Raw genomic sequence first — 19,659 nt, 5'->3', positions numbered from 1 at the left:
CGCAATCCAAAAATGTTCTGGAAGTTTGTTAACAATAAAAGAAAGGAGTCTGGTCTACCAGCGATGCTTCATTTGAAAGACAGAACTGCCAAATCTTCTGCTGAGAAATGTAACCTCTTTGCCAGTCATTTTTCCAGTGTTTTTCCGATGCATTCGTTAAGTACAGATCAAATCAATGCAGCCGTCACTCTTTTACCCAGAGATGTGTTAGACCTCGACATCTTTGCGATTACTGAAGAAATGGTTCTTGATGCTATCAACAATTTGAAGTTTTCTACCTCAGCCGGAAAAGACGGAATACCTTCGTGCGTTTTGAAAAGATGTAGCGCCATACTAGTAAAACCTCTAACTCACATATTTAATCAGTCCTTCGATCAACAAAAATTTCCTGACATCTGGAAAAGATCATTCATGAGCCCTGTGTTTAAAAAAGGTGACAAACAGGATGTGAGTAATTATCGAGGTGTCAAGTCGCTTGCTGCCTGCTCGAAGGTTTTATAGAGGATCGTCAATGATGTAATGTTTACAGCGTGCCGGAATTGGATTTCTGAAAATCAGCATGGATTTTTTCCCAAACGATCAGTAACCTCAAACTTGACAGTTTTTACCTCATTATGTTTATCCAATATCGATGGCGGAAAGCAAATTGATGCTAAATATACGGATATTACAGCCGCGTTTGATTCAGTGAATCACGAAATATTGCTCAGAAAATTACGTCGTTTAGGATTTTCGGAAAGACTGCGTATATGGATCAGGAGCAACCTAACAAACCGTCGTTTAGCTGTCAGAATTGGCTGCACTGAATCAACAGAATTCAATCCGAGTGCAGGGGTACCACAAGGTAGTAATTTGGGACCATTATTGTTCACGCTGTTCTGCAATGATATAAACACGCTTCTTGCTGGATCTGGAGTAATCATGTATGCGGATGATCTGAAAATATTTCTGATCATAAACAGTCTTGCTGATTGCTACAAATTACAACAATACCTTGATACAGTAGTGAACTGATGTGCTGTCAACTCTCTGGTTTTGAGTGTTGCTAAGTGTTGTATCATAACATTTGGACGCAGGAAACAACCTTTCTTGTACGATTATAAGATTGTTGGCGAACAATTACATCGTGTAGACCGAATAAAGGATCTTGATGTTATTTTAGACAGTCATATGCCTTTTAAGCAGCACTACTCTGCTTCTATTGAAAAAGCTAACCGGATGCTGGGATTTATAATTCGTTTGAGCAATGAATTTACTGATCCTGCCAGCCTGCGAGCTCTATACTGCTGTTTGGATCGTTCAACATTAGAATCTGCAAGCCTTGTTTGGTGGCCATTTGAAGCTGTATGGATTGCACGTTTTGAAGCAATTCAAAGAAGATTTGTGCGATATGCTCTTCGGGAGTTGCCTCGGGAGAATCCTCTCAACCTGCCACCGTATGCTCAGCGTTGTGCTTTACTGGGTCTTCACACACTCTCGGATCGTCATGCCATCGACCAATCACTGTTCGTGGCGAAGGTTTTACGAAATGAAATCGACTGTTCATGGTTGCTATCTCGCTGTAATATCTATACTCCAGAAAGAGCTCTTCGAAATCGAGACTGGCTTTCATTAGAATCAAGAAGTACGCGGTATGGTAGTAACGACCCTTTACGGTCTGCAAAAATTAGCTTCCTACGATTTTAAACGCTTTTCGACTTCAATGTATGTACCACAACCTTTAAACGTCGTATTGAAGCTTATCTAAGAAACGAATTGAGAAATAATAGTTGAAAAATCATCGCTCGAGCAATTTATTTATGTAACCTTAAATTAAGTTTTATCATTAAGACAACTATGTCAGATGATTTAAAAGCAACAATAAGCAATAAACAATAAACAATAAACAATAAATAAATAAATTGGTTTTCGTATGGTATAAATCTGGAATGCTTTCTATATACGACGAACTCAATCTGTAATTCTAGGTTGGTATTTTTTTGAAAGTAAAATCATTAGCATCCAGTAATCTTAAAACTTGGTTTCGTTAAAAAAAAATTATGACGATGTGGTGAAATCAGAATCAAAATATACCGTCAACTGGGGCATTATGCTACACTTTTCAACTTAAATGGCTTCTTAAAACTTAATATTCACAGATAATCATGCCGCTTGTACATAAACAGTTTTAAGGACTGATTTGATTGGACATCAAATTGACATAGTCAGAAAAATATTGTTTTCACCAGTTATTTTTTAATTTACAAACCGTACGATTTTCACCGTACTAAGAAAAGTTGCAATAAACTTTTTTTTAATGAAAGATCAAATTAAAACGTTTTAAAATTTATACTTTTTGATATATTTGCGATGTCATAACGCATAAAGCACCAATTGCAGTAATTTTAGCGCGTGTTTCCAGCGGCGAGAGGAGAAACTCGGATGTTGATACAACATCTACCAGTTGGAAAATCCAGAGGTGAAAAGGGCATACGTTGAACAGCTAGAATCCCGAGCCTCGAAACTGCCGAAAACGGAACAGTCGAAGAACAGTGGTGTAGAATCAAGAATGCCTTCATCACGATGAACCACGGTACTCTCGATAAAGTCTGTGGAAGAAAAAGTGAATGGATGTCGGATGAAGCCTGGAGGATGATCGATGATCGGAGAAAGGCGAAAGTCGGAATTGAGCAGGCATGTACCGGGTCAGCCAAAGCAGCCGCCCGCTTACGATATGCGGAGCTGGAAAAGGCAGTTAAACGAGCTTGTAGACGAGACATGAGCGCATGGACAAACTCCCTAGCCGAAGAAGGAGAAAGAGCCGCCGCCAATGGAGATATACGATTACTTTATTACATTTCTCGCCGCCTTAGTGGTGTAAGGACTAATGCAAGAATGCCGCTGAAAGACCGAGCAGGTTAGTTATTGATCGATCGAACAGATCAGCTCAAACGATGGACTGAGCACTTCGAACAACTCTTCCGAGTCACGAATAGCGATGACCAACAGAGCCTGAAGAGCTTGAAGCGCCAACAGTAAGTCGCATAAATGGCGTCAACTCGGAAGCGCCAACGCTGGCTGCAATAGAAGCGGCAATCAAAAACATGAAATCCAACAAAGCACCTAGTATCGATTGCATCCCTGCTGCAATGGTGAATGCCGACCCTGCCTTGTCAGCATAAATGTTGCACCGTCTTTTTGCTGACATCTGGGATACTGCAGTGTATCCCCGTAAAGGTCCCGAAGAAAGAAGACCTTACAGAGTGCGGTAACTGGCGACATAACATAACGTTGATCTGTACAACCCTCGAAGTACTCTGCAAAGTGATCCTGAACAGGATTCAGGAGAAAATCGACGCTACAATCCGACGGCATCAAGTTGGATTCCGATCCGGACGATCATGCGTGGACCACATCAAAACGCTACGAAGCATAGTAAAACAAATCAACGAATTCCAGGACTCTCTTCTTCTGGTGTTCGTTCGACCGACTTAACCATGAAAACATCTGGGCGGCTCTAAGGCGTAGAGGAGTACCAGATAAACTAGTCCATCTCATCGAAGCACAATACGAGGCATTTTCGTGCAAGGTCTTGTACGATGGTGTCTTGTCTGAACCAATCCCGGTAACTGCTGGAGTGAGACAAGGATGTATTTTATCATCACTAATTTTTCTAATAGTAATGGATGAGATTCTGACTGGATCGATTGACTGTGCACCGAACCGAGGATTGCCGTGGAATCCTTCAACAATGGATCAACTGAACGACCTTGACCTGGCAGACGATATTGTTTTGCTCGCCCAAACACAATCGGACATGCAGAGCAAACTCGACGACCTCACCGCAAGTTCCAATGCAGCAGGTCTCAAAGTCAATGTCGGAAAGACCAAGTCGATGGAGATCATCACAGGAAATCCCTCCAGTTTCATGGTAGTTGGTCACAGGTCAACAAGTTGAGAAAGTGGAGTGCTTCCATTATCTTGGTAGCCAGATAACGCCTGATGGTGGTACCAGGAAAGACATCGAAACTTGGATCAGAAAAGTCCGTTTTGCATTTGCGAGTCTCCGAAACATCTGGCGGTCCTGCCAGATCTCTCTACGAACGAAAATTCGAATCTTCAACTCAAACATCAAATTCGTATAACTGTACGGGTGCGAAACTTGGTGCACATATGCAGTGACGTCGCGAAAACTGCAAGTATTTGTAAACCGCTGCCTACGGAATATCATCCGCGCTTGGTGGCCTGGCAACTGGTTCTCGATTAAGGAACTACATCGCCGGTGTCATCAAAATGCGCTAGAAATCGAGATTCGGGAACGTAAGTGGAGATGGATTGGGCACACGCTGTGAAAAGATGAAAACGAGATTTGCAGAGAGGCGCTAGATTGGAATCCAGAAGGTCATCCAAGAAGAGGCAGACCCAGAAACTCGTGGCGGCTAAGCCTAGCCGCTGAAATCCGAACTGTCGACGAGAATCTTGACTGGGACGAAGTGAAGACGACGGCTCCGGATCGTCAACAGTGGAGGTCTTTTACCACGGCCCTATGCGCCGCAGAATCGATGCGGGACTATTAAGTTAGTTAGTAAGTGTGAGCTTGAGCTTGAGCTTAGATAAACCGTACATTTCAGTAGTTGCTTCTCCGTGATTGACAAGAACCATCAAAATTGTACATAGATCCAAATAAATGGGGCTTGGGATTAGCTTACCATTTTCTGTGTACACGTTTCGAAGGTTCCTTATCTTATATGGTCAATAACGGCGCCGGCCACGTCCTTACGGTTCATCGGGGAAAGGGAAGGATTGTTAGTTCGACTTCCGTTGCTACTAGAGACCGAATACACCTCTAAATCTCCACGGTCGTCACAGGAAGGGTGGTTTGTCAGTGGGGAAGGTAAATTAGATCTGGATTCCCTTTGGGAAGGGATGTGATCAAAGCAAAGTTAAATATTTAATGTTCGTCGCGTCGCACACTATCGAGTTCATCGCGTTTTTATTTAGAGCAAATACGTCCTAACGTGGCATTGTCATACACATACAATGTACTTAGCACCGGTGCAACTCACCGAATTTTACCGCGCGTTTATGACGAGGAGAGCAAAACGTCCTAACGCGGCATTGCCATACACTTACAATGCACAATTTTATCGCGCGCTTAATATGAGCAGAGCAAAACGTCCTAACGTGACATTGTCATACACGTATAATGCACTTGGCGCCGGTGCAACTCACCGAAGTTTTTCACGCGTTTAAAACGAGAAGAGCAAGAACGACCTAACGAGCAAAAACGTTCTAACGCATTATGCAAACGGGGAGAGAAAGAGGAAAAGAAAGGAAAGAAAAAACGCATCCGATCGCGCCTCGCTTGCCTGATGTACACTTTTCGCAAGCAACTGAACGGAGGAGGAAATCACCATTGTTGCTCTCTTGCTCCAGCAGCATTAATACACTTTATTTATTAACACCGACGACCGAACGAACCTAATCACGTCAATTTTCACCACGCTAACACACACACACACGCGCGCACAGAATTATGTTAACTTGATTCAGGATAAACGATTTTTGAATTTTGTTTGCGTTTTATGACAAATGTGTTTCAATCTCTTTATCTTGAAAAACAAATAGTTTTATCATTTTTATCACATATCTAACACATTTTAAAAAATCATTCCCTAGATAGCGCTAGCACAAAAACAAAATTACTCACTAGATGTCGGTAGCACAAAGTACGCGAACCTTTTTAAAACTCTACTAGTGACATCTGTATGTCACTAGTGGAATGTTTTAGAACCACCATGCACTGACGCGTCATCACACAACCATTGCAAAATCGAAAAATAAGAATTCTTAAATTACCTGTTATCTGCGACAATTTTACCTATACCTCCATAACCGTCAGTAGCACAAACACTTCAGCAACGCTCCAAATGAAATTATTTATCAAAAGCACATATTTAACACCTGAAAATCGGCTTTATAAAAACTGATACTAAAAAAACACTTTCAGCTTGAGCCAGGGGTGCCAGTTCTCCCTATTAAGTTAGTTAGTAAGTGTGGATCACAAAGTAAATCTTTAATTCCACAGATTCCACAGAACTACAAGGGGAAGATAGAATTTGACACAGGAATTAATTTGTTCCTGTTGGCTTAACCAAAAAAAGTACCCTGCGAAAACTCCACCCGACAGCTTTAAACCGAAGCTTTTTTCTGCCTTTCGGTGGATATTCATAACAAGGCAAGGGTATCAGAGATGTACCGAATAGTAGTATTCGGCGAACGGTCAAATAACTAATATTGATCTATATTACTTTTAATCAGTCTCTACAGCTGGAAAAAATCGTTTATAAGCCCAGTGCACAAAAAAGATGACAAACAAGATGTTGTTAACTATCGAGGCGTCACATTGCTAGCTGCCTGCTCGAAGATATTTGAGAGGATAGTCAACGATGTCATGTTTTCGGCCTGCCGGAACTGGATTTCTGAGAACCACCATGGATTTTTTTCCTAAACTCTCGGTAACTTCAAACCTGATGGTTTTAACATCCTTATGCATATCAAACATGGATGGTGGCAAGCAAATTGACGCGATTTATACCATTATTTCAGCGGCATTTGAATCTGTAAACCATGACATTTTACTGAAAAAATTGGTTAGATTGGGATTTTCCGAACGATTATGTGTGTGGATCAGAAGCTACCTAACGGATCGGCGATTGGCTGTAAACATAGGTTCTGCTGAATCCTCGGACTTTATTTCAAAGTCTGGGGTACCTCAAGGCAGCAATTTGGGTCCTTTATTTTTTGTTACGACATCAACTTGGTGCTGATTGGATGTGGAGTTCTCTTGTACGCAGAAGACCTGAAAATATTTTTTTTCATAAACAGTCAAGCTGATTGTCATGAATTGCAACGCTTCTTGGACGCAGTCGTCAGTTGGTACCGTAATAATTTACTTGTTTTGAACGTTGCGAAGTGCTGTATTATCACGTTTGGGCGTAGGAAAAATCTTTTCATGCATAATTACGATATACGGGGCGAGCAGTTGAGGAGGATCGTGTTGAGGAGATAAAGCATCTTGGCAATTTGTTGGACAGTCATATGACGTCATTACTTTGTGGTATTCGAAAAGGCAAACCGAATGCTGGGATTTATTATACGTTTGAGCAAAGAATTCACTGATCCAGTGTGCTTGCGAGCTCTGTATTGCTGCCTGGTGTGATCGATTTTGGAATCTGCGAACCTAGTATGGTGGCTTTTTGAAGCTTCATGGAAAGCGCGTTTGAAGCCATCTAACGTCGGTTCGTGCGTTACGCTCTTCGTGAGCTACCTTGGGAGAATCCTTTAAATTTACCACCATACGCTCATCGTTGTGCCCTGCTTGGACTTCATACGCTGTCGGATCGTCGTTCCATCGGTCAATCACTGTTTGTGGCTAAGATGCTTCGTAATTGACTGCTCCTGGCTACTTTCTCGCTGTGATATTTATGCTCCAGAAAGAACCTTGCGTAATAGAAACTGGCTCTCTCTGGAATCCAGAAGCACGAGCTATGGCAGCAACGACCCTCTTCGTTCTGCAAAAATATGCTTTTAACGTTATTATACACCCAAAAGCGTCGCTGCTACGTGAAATACTACATAATTTTTATCCAATTGATCTTCACTTTTTTCGACGAAAAAAATAAGTAAACGCTTCCCTAATAGGAATTTTTCTATGAACGTCACGTGCAACTTACGTGAAATTTCAGTGCGTTCTACGTGTTATGAGTATCGAAATGATTTTTGGATCCTGTCTACTATTTTTTTGTTTCGGCTTTTGAAAATAAAATGAAAACAAATTGAATTTCATCATAAATAAAATTTATTTCAAGATCATTCATCACACTGGCACTACACTAACTTCACGATTTGATAAAAACACAATTGTGGAACTTCTTTCCAGTGAGTTGGCTTGTGGAATCCTGTAAGAAATGGAAAATATTTAATAATCAAAAATAGAATCATCAAAATGATAAATAATTTACCTTGTTAGGATCAAACGTCCATCCGGGCCGATGTGGTGCTTAGGTTTCTTCTCATGGCCCTTCCTTGTATTTTCCACGGGTTTCTAGAAGTTTTCTCCGAAGATGGAAATTTCACAAAGAACAGCTTAAGGGGGGAGTAGGGTCTAACGGGTAAAAAAAAACACAATTTTCACGAATTTTTTTAGAGCTATCGTTCAAACAAATGTATTAAAATTTTTTGCATTATACAAAGCATTGTTAAAAGAACATTTAGTAATTTTTTCGTAGAAAAATATTGAAAAATGAGCCGGTGACGGAGCACTTTCGAGGATGCCTTTTAGAAAACAGGATTTGCGGTAGACACTGTATCTCAGCACAGAATCATCTGAAGTAAAAAAATCAGAGCAATATATTTTTAATAGATGTTTTTCTGAACCCCATCGATTTTATTTAACTTTAAATTTTTTTTATGAAATTTTTGTGGCTGTTTGAAGTAAAACTACGATTTTTTACGAAAAAAACTGCCATTTTTTATCTGTATAATCTCCCCAAAGTAAAAAAAAACATAAAAAGAAAATCGTTGGGGTCTGGTATTTTATATGTAGAAAATATGTTCCAAATTTGAAAAGAATCGGTGAAGTAGTTTTCAAATGACGATGTCCACTGACTTTAAAAATGTGCTTTCGATAAAAACGCGTTTGAAGTTTCTGCTCTAGAATTCTTGCAGTATTAGATAAGAGGAGAAAAAGGCCTATAGTTTCTACAGTTATGCTTCGATTGACTTGAAAATTTGACACAACATTCTTGAAATGTTTTACAATAAGAAAATAAAAAAAATAAAAAAATCGATTTTTTTAAAGTGTTAGACCCTACTCCCCCCTTATATTGAATTAAATTCCAACAGGAAGGCAATTCACACTTACCACCTTGCTCCCGAGGCTCGGATTTGTATTTGGGACCCGCAGGATGTCCTGTGTGGTGTACTGTTTGTCTCCCGACGCTGAATGCTCTTGAGCTGCCGCATCCAACCAAAATCAAGTTAGCTAACTGACGAAAATTCCCTTTTCCAATAGAAATTACTACCACAGGCTTGAATTTCAAAAAAAAAATTATTCAAACCTATCCATCTATAATTTACGTAAAATTCATGTGACGGTTATATGGAAGAACAGTAGTAACTACAAAGAACACATAGAATCGATGTGATGCCACAAAAGCTAAGTTTACGTGAAAAATCGCGTATAAATCATTTCTAAATTATTTTGGGTGTAATGTCTTCGACATCAATGTTTCCACTTCAACTTTTAAACGTCGTATTGAATCTTGTTTAAGTGATCAATTGAGAAATTAAGAAAAGTATCATGTAATGTACTAATAATATTAAGTAGATCATCAAGACACCTTTGTCTGATGATTTTAATTCAAATAGACAAATAAACAAACGGTAACATTATCGCTTCTAGTTCGTGTTTCCAGTAAAATTTGGAACAAAACATGTCGAAACAGGGTCTAAGCTGTTTAAAATGTCATATCTGATATCGAAGGTCGAATTTGAGCAAGATAACTTCAAAATAGTTGTTTAACAGAACGATGATCCTTAACCTTAAGCCTCATCAGCAAAAATATTTAAAGCTTAGTTCCTTTAGAAATGGGACACTTTCTTTCGGTAATAGCTCGTTCTCTTGTAATAGGACATTCAAAATTTTGACAGCATTTTGCTGCCTGTAAAAACTACTATAAGAGCTTTTTTGCCAAAATTTACGCGTTTTGAGATATTAACGATGTAAGAGAAAAAGAAAAAAACAATTTTGCACAGTTTCCTTGAAAATCCGTCATTATCAAGTCGATAGTTGACAAAACCGTTGATTATTCAAAGAATTACTGTGTGTGAGTGGTGGAAAAGTATGCAAACACTGTCAAAAGTTTCTACAAAGTTCAAATCAAGCATTAAAGTGAAGCACAAAATCAGCAACTACGGTTCCAAATTTTTATCCCAATAAGCTGAAAATGTTGCCTAGTAATGAGTCATTCAAACCTAACCACAAACAACAAATTTTTGCTAGTTGCAGAGCTCGTGGCAAGGTCCCAAGCATATCAAAGTATGTATTTTGTTGTTGTTTTTCTAAAAATTCAATGATTTGCCAAAATTCTGCTCTTTTGAAAAAAAAACCACAATTTCCAAGCGAAAACTTCAGTTTGAGCTTTTTTATAAGCCCTAAAAGAGTAATCTTCATATACCTTTTGCAACCTACGATCTATACTAATCGATTATTGTTTAAGTTTAACCTCATGATGGTATTAATTCGTTTTTGTCAGATTTTGCCAGCTGAAATTCCATTAAAACACTTTAAAATCCATTAAAAAATAATCAAATTTAGTTAATTTCGAAACAGCTTCAACCACTAAATTGCCCTCAGTTTCTTTCAAAAGAGAAGTATTGTTCCAAAAACTAGCAGAAATGGAAAGAGGAGGATGTAGCCAACTAAAAACAGATTAGACAAAGTATAAGTTTGAAGAACTGATTATTATCATGACTGAAAAAAGTGTGTCCCGGCCGATGGGAGGTACCAAGAAAAAAAAAATAGATTTTTTTCTAACAAAAAACGATGAATTTTTTTTTTTTTCAAATTTTTCCATGAATAATCTTAAGATTATCTTTATTTTCTTCATAGAAAGTATTAAGATCGAACGAATGGTTTTTGAGATACACGCATTCGTAACTGTCCGCATTCTAAAAGAACTAAGTTATATGTTCTTTTCCAATTCAATCTTAAAATCGTTTTTGGGACAAATACTAAAATTTAAAAAAAAATGGGTTTTTTTATACTTAATTTAACAAATCATGTGAATAAGCCTGAATAACCCTTATCACATTTGGCTTATTTCGTCTTTGGTTTTATTTATCGGCAATCCCAAATTGATACAAAAAAAATCTGGAATAAACGATAATCAAAGTATATCTTCAGTACGATTTTCGGTGAAAGGTACATGGTTATACCTAAGATGTTTGACTAAGACGTTTCAAATTATCATTCGACATATTAGACCTATTCGGACGAATACTTGGCTCATCTATTCAGTTAACTGAATATGCGTCTTAAAGGTTTTTTGGTGGTATTCGTCGTCGAATATTCGCTACATTTTTAGTGTTAAAGTTTGTTGTTGTTTATGTGTTAAAAATCCTTCAAATATTGTGTCCTCTTTCCAATTACTCACAAAAACACTTAAATCAAGTCGGATGACTTCATCCGCGATGAGAAATCATCTCAACAGTTTCGACCATGGGAAAACCCCTCGGTTCATGGCTTTTATCGCTTTGTTCATGCATGTTACCCATTTCCTGTGAATTTTCCGCAATTTCAGCAAATGACCAACCTCAAGTCACGTTGATAGTGTGTATTAGCTTTTTTTCTTCTAAGAATAACGTGACACCGCAACGGTATTATTTACCTAAAACATGTTGCTGATTGCTAAGTACAATTTACTTCCAAGGTAAATTGTTTTTGATTAAATCAACAGTTTTCAAGGTTATCCATTATCAATTAAAAGAATTACTTCGATTTACAGCAAAAGTTTAAGTTCAAGTTTAAGGCAGTATATAGATAAACAGGAAATATAAATGTTAATGGTTAAATATTTCAATTTCGAAATTACCTATTTTGATTTTTTTTTTGTATCAAATGTGTCTTAATAGAAGATGAGAGTTTTTCGTATTTCAATTCCTTCAAATTATTTTTTTTTGTTTTCTTTATCTACAGCCGAATGATTCGGCGAAGTTTGCATGACTTGAACATTGCAGTATACTGACTGTTTCCACGCTCTCACTACTGTACACTGTATTACACATAATTTTCCGCCATTAGCAAAATGCTGAGCATGAGAACAACAATCAGCGGAAGGTTCCATGCCATGCTGCCCAGATGTGGGCCATCAAGATACGGCCTCAACTGGACAGAATGGTATCAACATCTTAGAGGGACGGGGAGAAAACCGTCCTTTTGCTTTTGCTTCCTTGAATCAAAGACTTCCCACTTGCCGGACCACCGGCCAATTTACTCGTTAACCCTTAAATGGTTGAGTTATTTTCGGGAAAATCGTTTTTGGTTCTCATTACCTGACATGAGGAGAAAGTATAACATTACCTTCTTGAAGATAATTCACATCTAAATGGTCATGCGTGTTAATAAGGAATTTTTAACCTCTACTGGTCAAGGGTTGACAAACTTGAAAAAGCTGAAAGAAAAGAAACCCCTCACTGAGATTGCCGTTGAGTCACCGGCAGCGACAGGAAATGACTTGTAGCAGTTTTTAAACCTCGTTTAGAAGTACGAAGCTTTTGTCGAAGCCTGTTGACCTAATTTTGATCGAAATCTTGCATCATTATTCTTAATCATGTTCTGTTCTGTTTTTTCTCTCTCTGATTTGCAGGCCACCGGAAACACCCCGCTGATGTTGGCCGTTAAGGATAACCGGACACCAATCATAGATAGGCTTATAGATCTTGGATCGGACGTTGGAGCGAGAAATAACGTAAGTTGGCTGAAATAAGAACTAGGCTATTGTCTATGTTTTTCAGAATAAATACCAATTTCTGTTTATTTTTTATAAAGTGTCATTTGTTAATCGAGAAATACGGCATTGAGTTCTATAGTTTTGATATTCTGTTTTGATGTAGGTATAGAAATTTGATTTCGAATAATCAGTTGCAATATTTTTTCTTCGTTTCGCATTGTCTTTCTGTCGTTTTTGTAAAGCTTTTTCCATTGAATTTGTTTCTATCTATGTATCGGAAATCGTAAAATGGGGTGGTTCAGGACAATTTTTGGACTATTTCAGTAATGTTTCTGTCAAATGCTACTCTTTTAGCACCCGATTTGTTTAAGATAGTATAATTTGTTGGCCTGAGCCAAACTGAGTCAAAGCATTTCAAAATAACACTCCAACCGATTAAATTGGGAATTTAAAAAAACGAACGTTGCACATTAGAAACACTATTTTTTTTATGAATTTGGGCCATTAAGAGTTAATTTGATTATTTTTACTCGTATCAGCATAAATGTCAAATTTTTGTCTTGAATAATAATTTATTTTGAAGTCTATTTTAATTACATTTCAATGATTTGTGAGTTTGATAAAAACAAATTATAATTTGATGATTTAGATGATTAAGTTGTTTCTACTCAATTTTATTCAAATTTTTTGCAAAGGATTTGGCAATTAAGATCTTTTCCTTGTGACGATTTTGTGAATTTGTCATCGTTTTTTGTGATTGGGAATAAAATAGTGTTGAGGTTATATCAGAGTTTATTAGAAACATTTTCGCTCTTGTTTAATAACATTTTTGTTTTGGTTTAGTGTCATGTTGTAGTTATTTCTGATTTGTGAAATATTTTTTAAATAGTTTCGATTTAATATTGAATCATTATTTAATATTTCAAAGCTGTCGTATGCCTAATTATTTCAGTTTTGCTTTCACGCAGTTTAAGAGCTATTCTTCTCGTCAAATAAATTCTGTTAGTTTTATTTTTGATATTTTTGCCGATCGTCATTTTGAAAATCTGTCGTCATTTTTTGTCATTTATTGAGTTGATTTGAGTTTTTGTAGTTTTTTTGCTCATTTTGTCATTTTTGTTATTTTTGTAACTTTTTATATTTTTTTCATGTGTTTTTCAATTTTTTTCATTTTTGTAATATTTTCATGTTACATCATGTTTTATTTTCAGTAATTTTAAGTTATTTTCGCCACTCATTGGTCATTGCTCACTGTCATTGGACTGTCAGTCTTCTTTTGTCATTTTTTTTGCTTTTAATTTTAATTTTTTGTAAATTTTTGTAACTTTTTCACCATTTTTATCATTTTGTAATTTTTTTCATTACACATTTTATTTTTTTTTTATTCATTTTTAAATTTATTTTAAGTTTTGAACTTTTTTTCTGTAAATATTTGTTACCTTTTGTTATTTTTGAAAGTTCTTGTCATTTTTCGCCATTCTTTAAAATGTGTTCAGTTTTTTTAATTTTTTTTGTCAATTTTTTCTCTATTTTTATTTTTCTTCATTTTTTGTCATCTTTTGTCTTCCTTTATATTTTTTTTTTTTGTAATTTTTTGTTATTTCGTGTCACTCTTTAAAATGAGGTCAATAGTTATAATTTGTCAATTTTTGTTATCTTTTTTTTTATTTTTTTTTCATTTTTTGTTATATTTTGTCTTTTTTAATAAATTTTTGTAATTTTTTGTCATTTTTTTTTGTGATTTTTGTAATTTTTCATCATTTATCGTTATTTTCTTTGTGATTTTTGTCATTTTTCTAATTTGTTTGTCAATTTTTGTTAATTTTGTCATTTTTTGCCGTTTTAGTAATTTTAAGTAATTTTTTGTCATTTTTCGACATTTTTTGCGATTTATTTATCATTTTTTGCCATTTATTTATCATTTTTTTATCATTTTTTTGTGGTTTTTTCTGATTTTTAGTCATTTTTTTGTGATTTTTGTCATGTTTTGTAAGGTTTTATCATTTTTTGTAATTTTTTGTCATTTCTTGTAATTTTTTGTCAATTTTTGTCATATTTAAAAGTTTTTGTCATTTTTGTAACTTTTTTGTCATTTTCGTGATTTTTCTGTCAGCTTTTGAAGTTGTTTTTTAAATTTTGGTTGTAAATTTTGTTATTTCATGTTACTTTCGTGATTTTTTGTTATTTTATTTTATTTATTGTTTATATATTTTTTATTTTTTTTTGTAATTTGTAATTTATTTTGTGTAAATTGTTGATTTATTTTTTTGTCATTTTATGACATTTTTGTCTTTTATAATAATTTTCTGTCTGGTTTGGCATTTTTGGCATATTTTGACATTTTCTACCAGTTCATGTCATATATTGTCATTTTTTTTAACTTCGTCATATATTGTCATTTTTTTTTTAATTTTTGGTTACATTTCATTTTTTTATGTTAAATTTTGTGATTGTTTGTGAAATTTTGTCATTTTTTTTGTATTTTTTGTAATTTTCTGCTATTTTATTATTTTGCAATATTTTGTAAACTTTTGTAATTTTTTGTAATATTTTTAAATATTTTGAAATTTCATATAGTGGCTGATAATTTAAGTATTTTTTGTAGTTCTTTGTGATTTTTCGTAATTTTTTGAATTTTTTGTTATTTTCTGTATTTTTTTTGATTTTTTTTGTAATTTTTGTAATTTTTGTAAAGTTTTGTGTTTTTTGTTATATTTTCGTAATTTTTTGAATTTTTTTTTTTGTAATTTTTAACGATTTCTTAATTTGTTAATCATATTTATTTTATTTAATTTTTTTTTTGCCATAATTGGTCTTAATTGTTTATTTTGTCATTTTTTTTTTATTTTTGTTATTTTTTAGAATTTTTTTGTTATTTTTTGTCATTTTTAGTCATTTTTGCAACTATTTTTAATTATTTTCATATATATGTTTGATTTTGTCATTTTTGACATGTCTTGTCCTTTTAGTCATGTTTTGTCATTTTTTGTCTTTCTTGTAGTTTTTTGTCATTTTTATCTTTTTTTTGTCATTTTTTGTCATTTTTGTCATTTTTCGTCATTTTATGTCATTTTTTATAATTTTTTTATCATTTTTTATCATTTAATATCATTTTGTAACATTTGTTATCATTGTTTGGCATTTCTGTAATTTTTTGTTTTGTCAATTTTTTTTCGACTTTGGTTATATTTTGTCATTTTTTGGAGTTTTTTGTCATTATTTGACATTTTTTGTGATTTTTTGTGATCTTTTGTCATTTTTGTCTTTTTTTGTCATGTCATGTTTTTTTTTTGTCATTTTTCGTAATTTTTTTTTGTCATTTTTGTCATTTTATTTTATTTTTATGTCATTTTTAGTAATTTTTGTGTCTTTTTTTGTAATTTTTTTGTCATTTTCTGTCATTTTTTGTCCATTTTGGTCACTTTTTGTCAGTTTTGGCATTTTGTCTTTTTTCAATTTTTTGTCATTTTTGTCATTTTTGTCATTTTTGTCATTTTTGTCATTTTTGTCATTTTTGTCATTTTTGTCATTTTTGTCATTTTTGTCATTTTTGTCATTTTTGTCATTTTTGTCATTTTTGTCATTTTTGTCATTTTTGTCATTTTTGTCATTTTTGTCATTTTTGTCATTTTTGTCATTTTTGTCATTTTTGTCATTTTTGTCATTTTTGTCATTTTTGTCATTTTTGTCATTTTTGTCATTTTTGTCATTTTTGTCATTTTTGTCATTTTTGTCATTTCTGTCATTTTTGTCATTTTTGTCATTTTTGTCATTTTTGTCATTTTTGTCATTTTTGTCATTTTTGTCATTTTTGTCATTTTTGTCATTTTTGTCATTTTTGTCATTTTTGTCATTTTTGTCATTTTTGTCATTTTTGTCATTTTTGTCAATTTTCTCATTTTTGTCATTTTTGTCATTTTGTCATTTTTGTCATTTTTGTCATTTTTGTCATTTTTGTCATTTTTGTCATTTTTGTCATTTTTGTCATTTTTGTCATTTTTGTCATTTTTGTCATTTTTGTCATTTTTGTCATTTTTGTCATTTTTGTCATTTTTGTCATTTTTGTCATTTTTGTCATTTTTGTCATTTTTGTCATTTTTGTCATTTTTGTCATTTTTGTCATTTTTGTCATTTTTGTCATTTTTGTCATTTTTGTCATTTTTGTCATTTTTGTCATTTTTGTCATTTTTGTCATTTTTGTCATTTTTGTCATTTTTGTCATTTTTGTCATTTTTGTCATTTTTGTCATTTTTGTCATTTTTGTCATTTTTGTCATTTTTGTCATTTTTGTCATTTTTGTCATTTTTGTCATTTTTGTCATTTTTGTCATTTTTGTCATTTTTGTCATTTTTGTCATTTTTGTCATTTTTGTCATTTTTGTCATTTTTGTCATTTTTGTCATTTTTGTCATTTTTGTCATTTTTGTCATTTTTGTCATTTTTGTCATTTTTGTCATTTTTGTCATTTTTGTCATTTTTGTCATTTTTGTCATTTTTGTCATTTTTGTCATTTTTGTCATTTTTGTCATTTTTGTCATTTTTGTCATTTTTGTCATTTTTGTCATTTTTGTCATTTTTGTCATTTTTGTAATTTTTGTCATTTTTGTCATTTTTGTCATTTTTGTCATTTTTGTCATTTTTGTCATTTTTGTCATTTTTGTCATTTTTGTCATTTTTGTCATTTTTGTCATTTTTGTCATTTTTGTCATTTTTGTCATTTTTGTCATTTTTGTCATTTTTGTCATTTTTGTCATTTTTGTCATTTTTTGTCATTTTTGTCATTTTTGTCATTTTTGTCATTTTTGTCATTTTTGTCATTTTTGTCATTTTTGTCATTTTTGTCATTTTTGTCATTTTTGTCATTTTTGTCATTTTTGTCATTTTTGTCATTTTTGTCATTTTTGTCATTTTTGTCATTTTTGTCATTTTTGTCATTTTTGTCATTTTTGTCATTTTTGTCATTTTTGTCATTTTTGTCATTTTTGTCATTTTTGTCATTTTTGTCATTTTTGTCATTTTTGTCATTTTTGTCATTTTTGTCATTTTTGTCATTTTTGTCATTTTTGTCATTTTTGTCATTTTTGTCATTTTTGTCATTTTTGTCATTTTTGTCATTTTTGTCATTTTTGTCATTTTTGTCATTTTTGTCATTTTTGTCATTTTTGTCATTTTTGTCATTTTTGTCATTTTTGTCATTTTTGTCATTTTTGTCATTTTTGTCATTTTTGTCATTTTTGTCATTTTTGTCATTTTTGTCATTTTTGTCATTTTTGTCATTTTTGTCATTTTTGTCATTTTTGTCATTTTTGTCATTTTTGTCATTTTTGTCATTTTTGTCATTTTTGTCATTTTTGTCATTTTTGTCATTTTTGTCATTTTTGTCATTTTTGTCATTTTTGTCATTTTTGTCATTTTTGTCATTTTTGTCATTTTTGTCATTTTTGTCATTTTTGTCATTTTTGTCATTTTTGTCATTTTTGTCATTTTTGTCATTTTTGTCATTTTTGTCATTTTTGTCATTTTTGTCATTTTTGTCATTTTTGTCATTTTTGTCATTTTTGTCATTTTTGTCATTTTTGTCATTTTTGTCATTTTTGTCATTTTTGTCATTTTTGTCATTTTTGTCATTTTTGTCATTTTTGTCATTTTTGTCATTTTTGTCATTTTTGTCATTTTTGTCATTTTTGTCATTTTTGTCATTTTTGTCATTTTTGTCATTTTTGTCATTTTTGTCATTTTTGTCATTTTTGTCATTTTTGTCATTTTTGTCATTTCTGTCATTTTTGTCATTTTTGTCATTTTTGTCATTTTTGTCATTTTTGTCATTTTTGTCATTTTTGTCATTTTTGTCATTTTTGTCATTTTTGTCATTTTTGTCATTTTTGTCATTTTTGTCATTTTTGTCATTTTTGTCATTTTTGTCATTTTTGTCATTTTTGTCATTTTTGTCATTTTTGTCATTTTTGTCATTTTTGTCATTTTTGTCATTTTTGTCATTTTTGTCATTTTTGTCATTTTTGTCATTTTTGTCATTTTTGTCATTTTTGTCATTTTTGTCATTTTTGTCATTTTTGTCATTTTTGTCATTTTTGTCATTTTTGTCATTTTTGTCATTTTTGTCATTTTTGTCATTTTTGTCATTTTTGTCATTTTTGTCATTTTTGTCATTTTTGTCAATTTTGTCATTTTTGTCATTTTTGTCATTTTTGTCATTTTTGTCATTTTTGTCATTTTTGTCATTTTTGTCATTTTTGTCATTTTTGTCATTTTTGTCATTTTTGTCATTTTTGTCATTTTTGTCATTTTTGTCATTTTTGTCTTTTTTGTCATTTTTGTCATTTTTGTCATTTTTGTCATTTTTGTCATTTTCGTCATTTTTGTCATTTTTGTCATTTTTGTCATTTTTGTCATTTTTGTCATTTTTGTCATTTTTGTCATTTTTGTCATTTTTGTCATTTTTGTCATTTTTGTCATTTTTGTCATTTTTGTCATGTTTGTTACTTTTATTTAATTTTTGTTTTTCTGCCTGTTTTGTATTTTTTTTTTGTAATTTTTATTTGAAATTTTTTTGGTAATTTTTTGCATTTTTGAGTAATTTTTTTTTTCACGTTTCTTCTTTTTTTTTTTTGAATTTTTGGTGATTTTTGTATTTTTGTTTTGTAATTTCAAGTTTTTTTTGGTTTAGTAGTTTTTTTTGTCACTTTTTTCTCATTTTTGATGTTTCGGCAGGTTTATTGATTTTTGTTGTTTTTTTTCTGTTATGTTTGTTATGTTTTGTCATTTTGTAATATTTTAACGCTTTTGTCGTTTTTTGTAATATTTTTTAAATTTTGTATCATTGTTTGCCATTTTTGTCATTTTTGCCAATTTGATTATTTTTTCAGTATTTTCTTTTTGGTGGTTATGTTCTTAGTTTTTTTTGTTTGTTTAATTTCTGCTTGACATTTTCTTTGTTTTTTTTTTCTGCGGTAGTTATTTCTTAATGCTTATGAATTCTTGTTATAGCTGATGCTTTTTGTAATTTTCTTGAAAGTTTTCATTTGTTCCTTTTTTTAGGTTTTTGAATAGGTATTTGACTTATAATTTAAACGCCTTTGTGTTGCTTGTTGGGAAAAAAAATTCCAAATATTTGCTAACCTGACAATTTTATAAACAAGCTATGTGGC

At 32.6% G+C, this 19,659-nt stretch overlaps 1 protein-coding gene across 3 annotated transcripts in view; it reads left to right on the top strand.

Moving 5' to 3' along the window:
• The window catches only part of LOC129748982 (serine/threonine-protein phosphatase 6 regulatory ankyrin repeat subunit B), a 205,757-nt gene that overhangs the window by 29,393 nt on the left and 156,705 nt on the right, over nucleotides 1–19,659 (top strand). For all 3 annotated transcript variants that reach the window (XM_055743795.1, XM_055743794.1, XM_055743796.1), the window contains exon 3: nucleotides 12,411–12,512. In XM_055743795.1, coding sequence (XP_055599770.1) covers nucleotides 12,411–12,512 — 102 coding nt within the window. The remainder of the gene's footprint in view (nucleotides 1–12,410; nucleotides 12,513–19,659) is intronic.

The sequence above is a fragment of the Uranotaenia lowii genome, chromosome 2, assembly GCF_029784155.1.
Source record: "Uranotaenia lowii strain MFRU-FL chromosome 2, ASM2978415v1, whole genome shotgun sequence".
Lineage (NCBI taxonomy): Eukaryota > Metazoa > Arthropoda > Insecta > Diptera > Culicidae > Uranotaenia > Uranotaenia lowii.
Note: the sequence above shows the minus strand (reverse complement) of the source record. Positions and strands in the feature narration are given on the sequence as shown.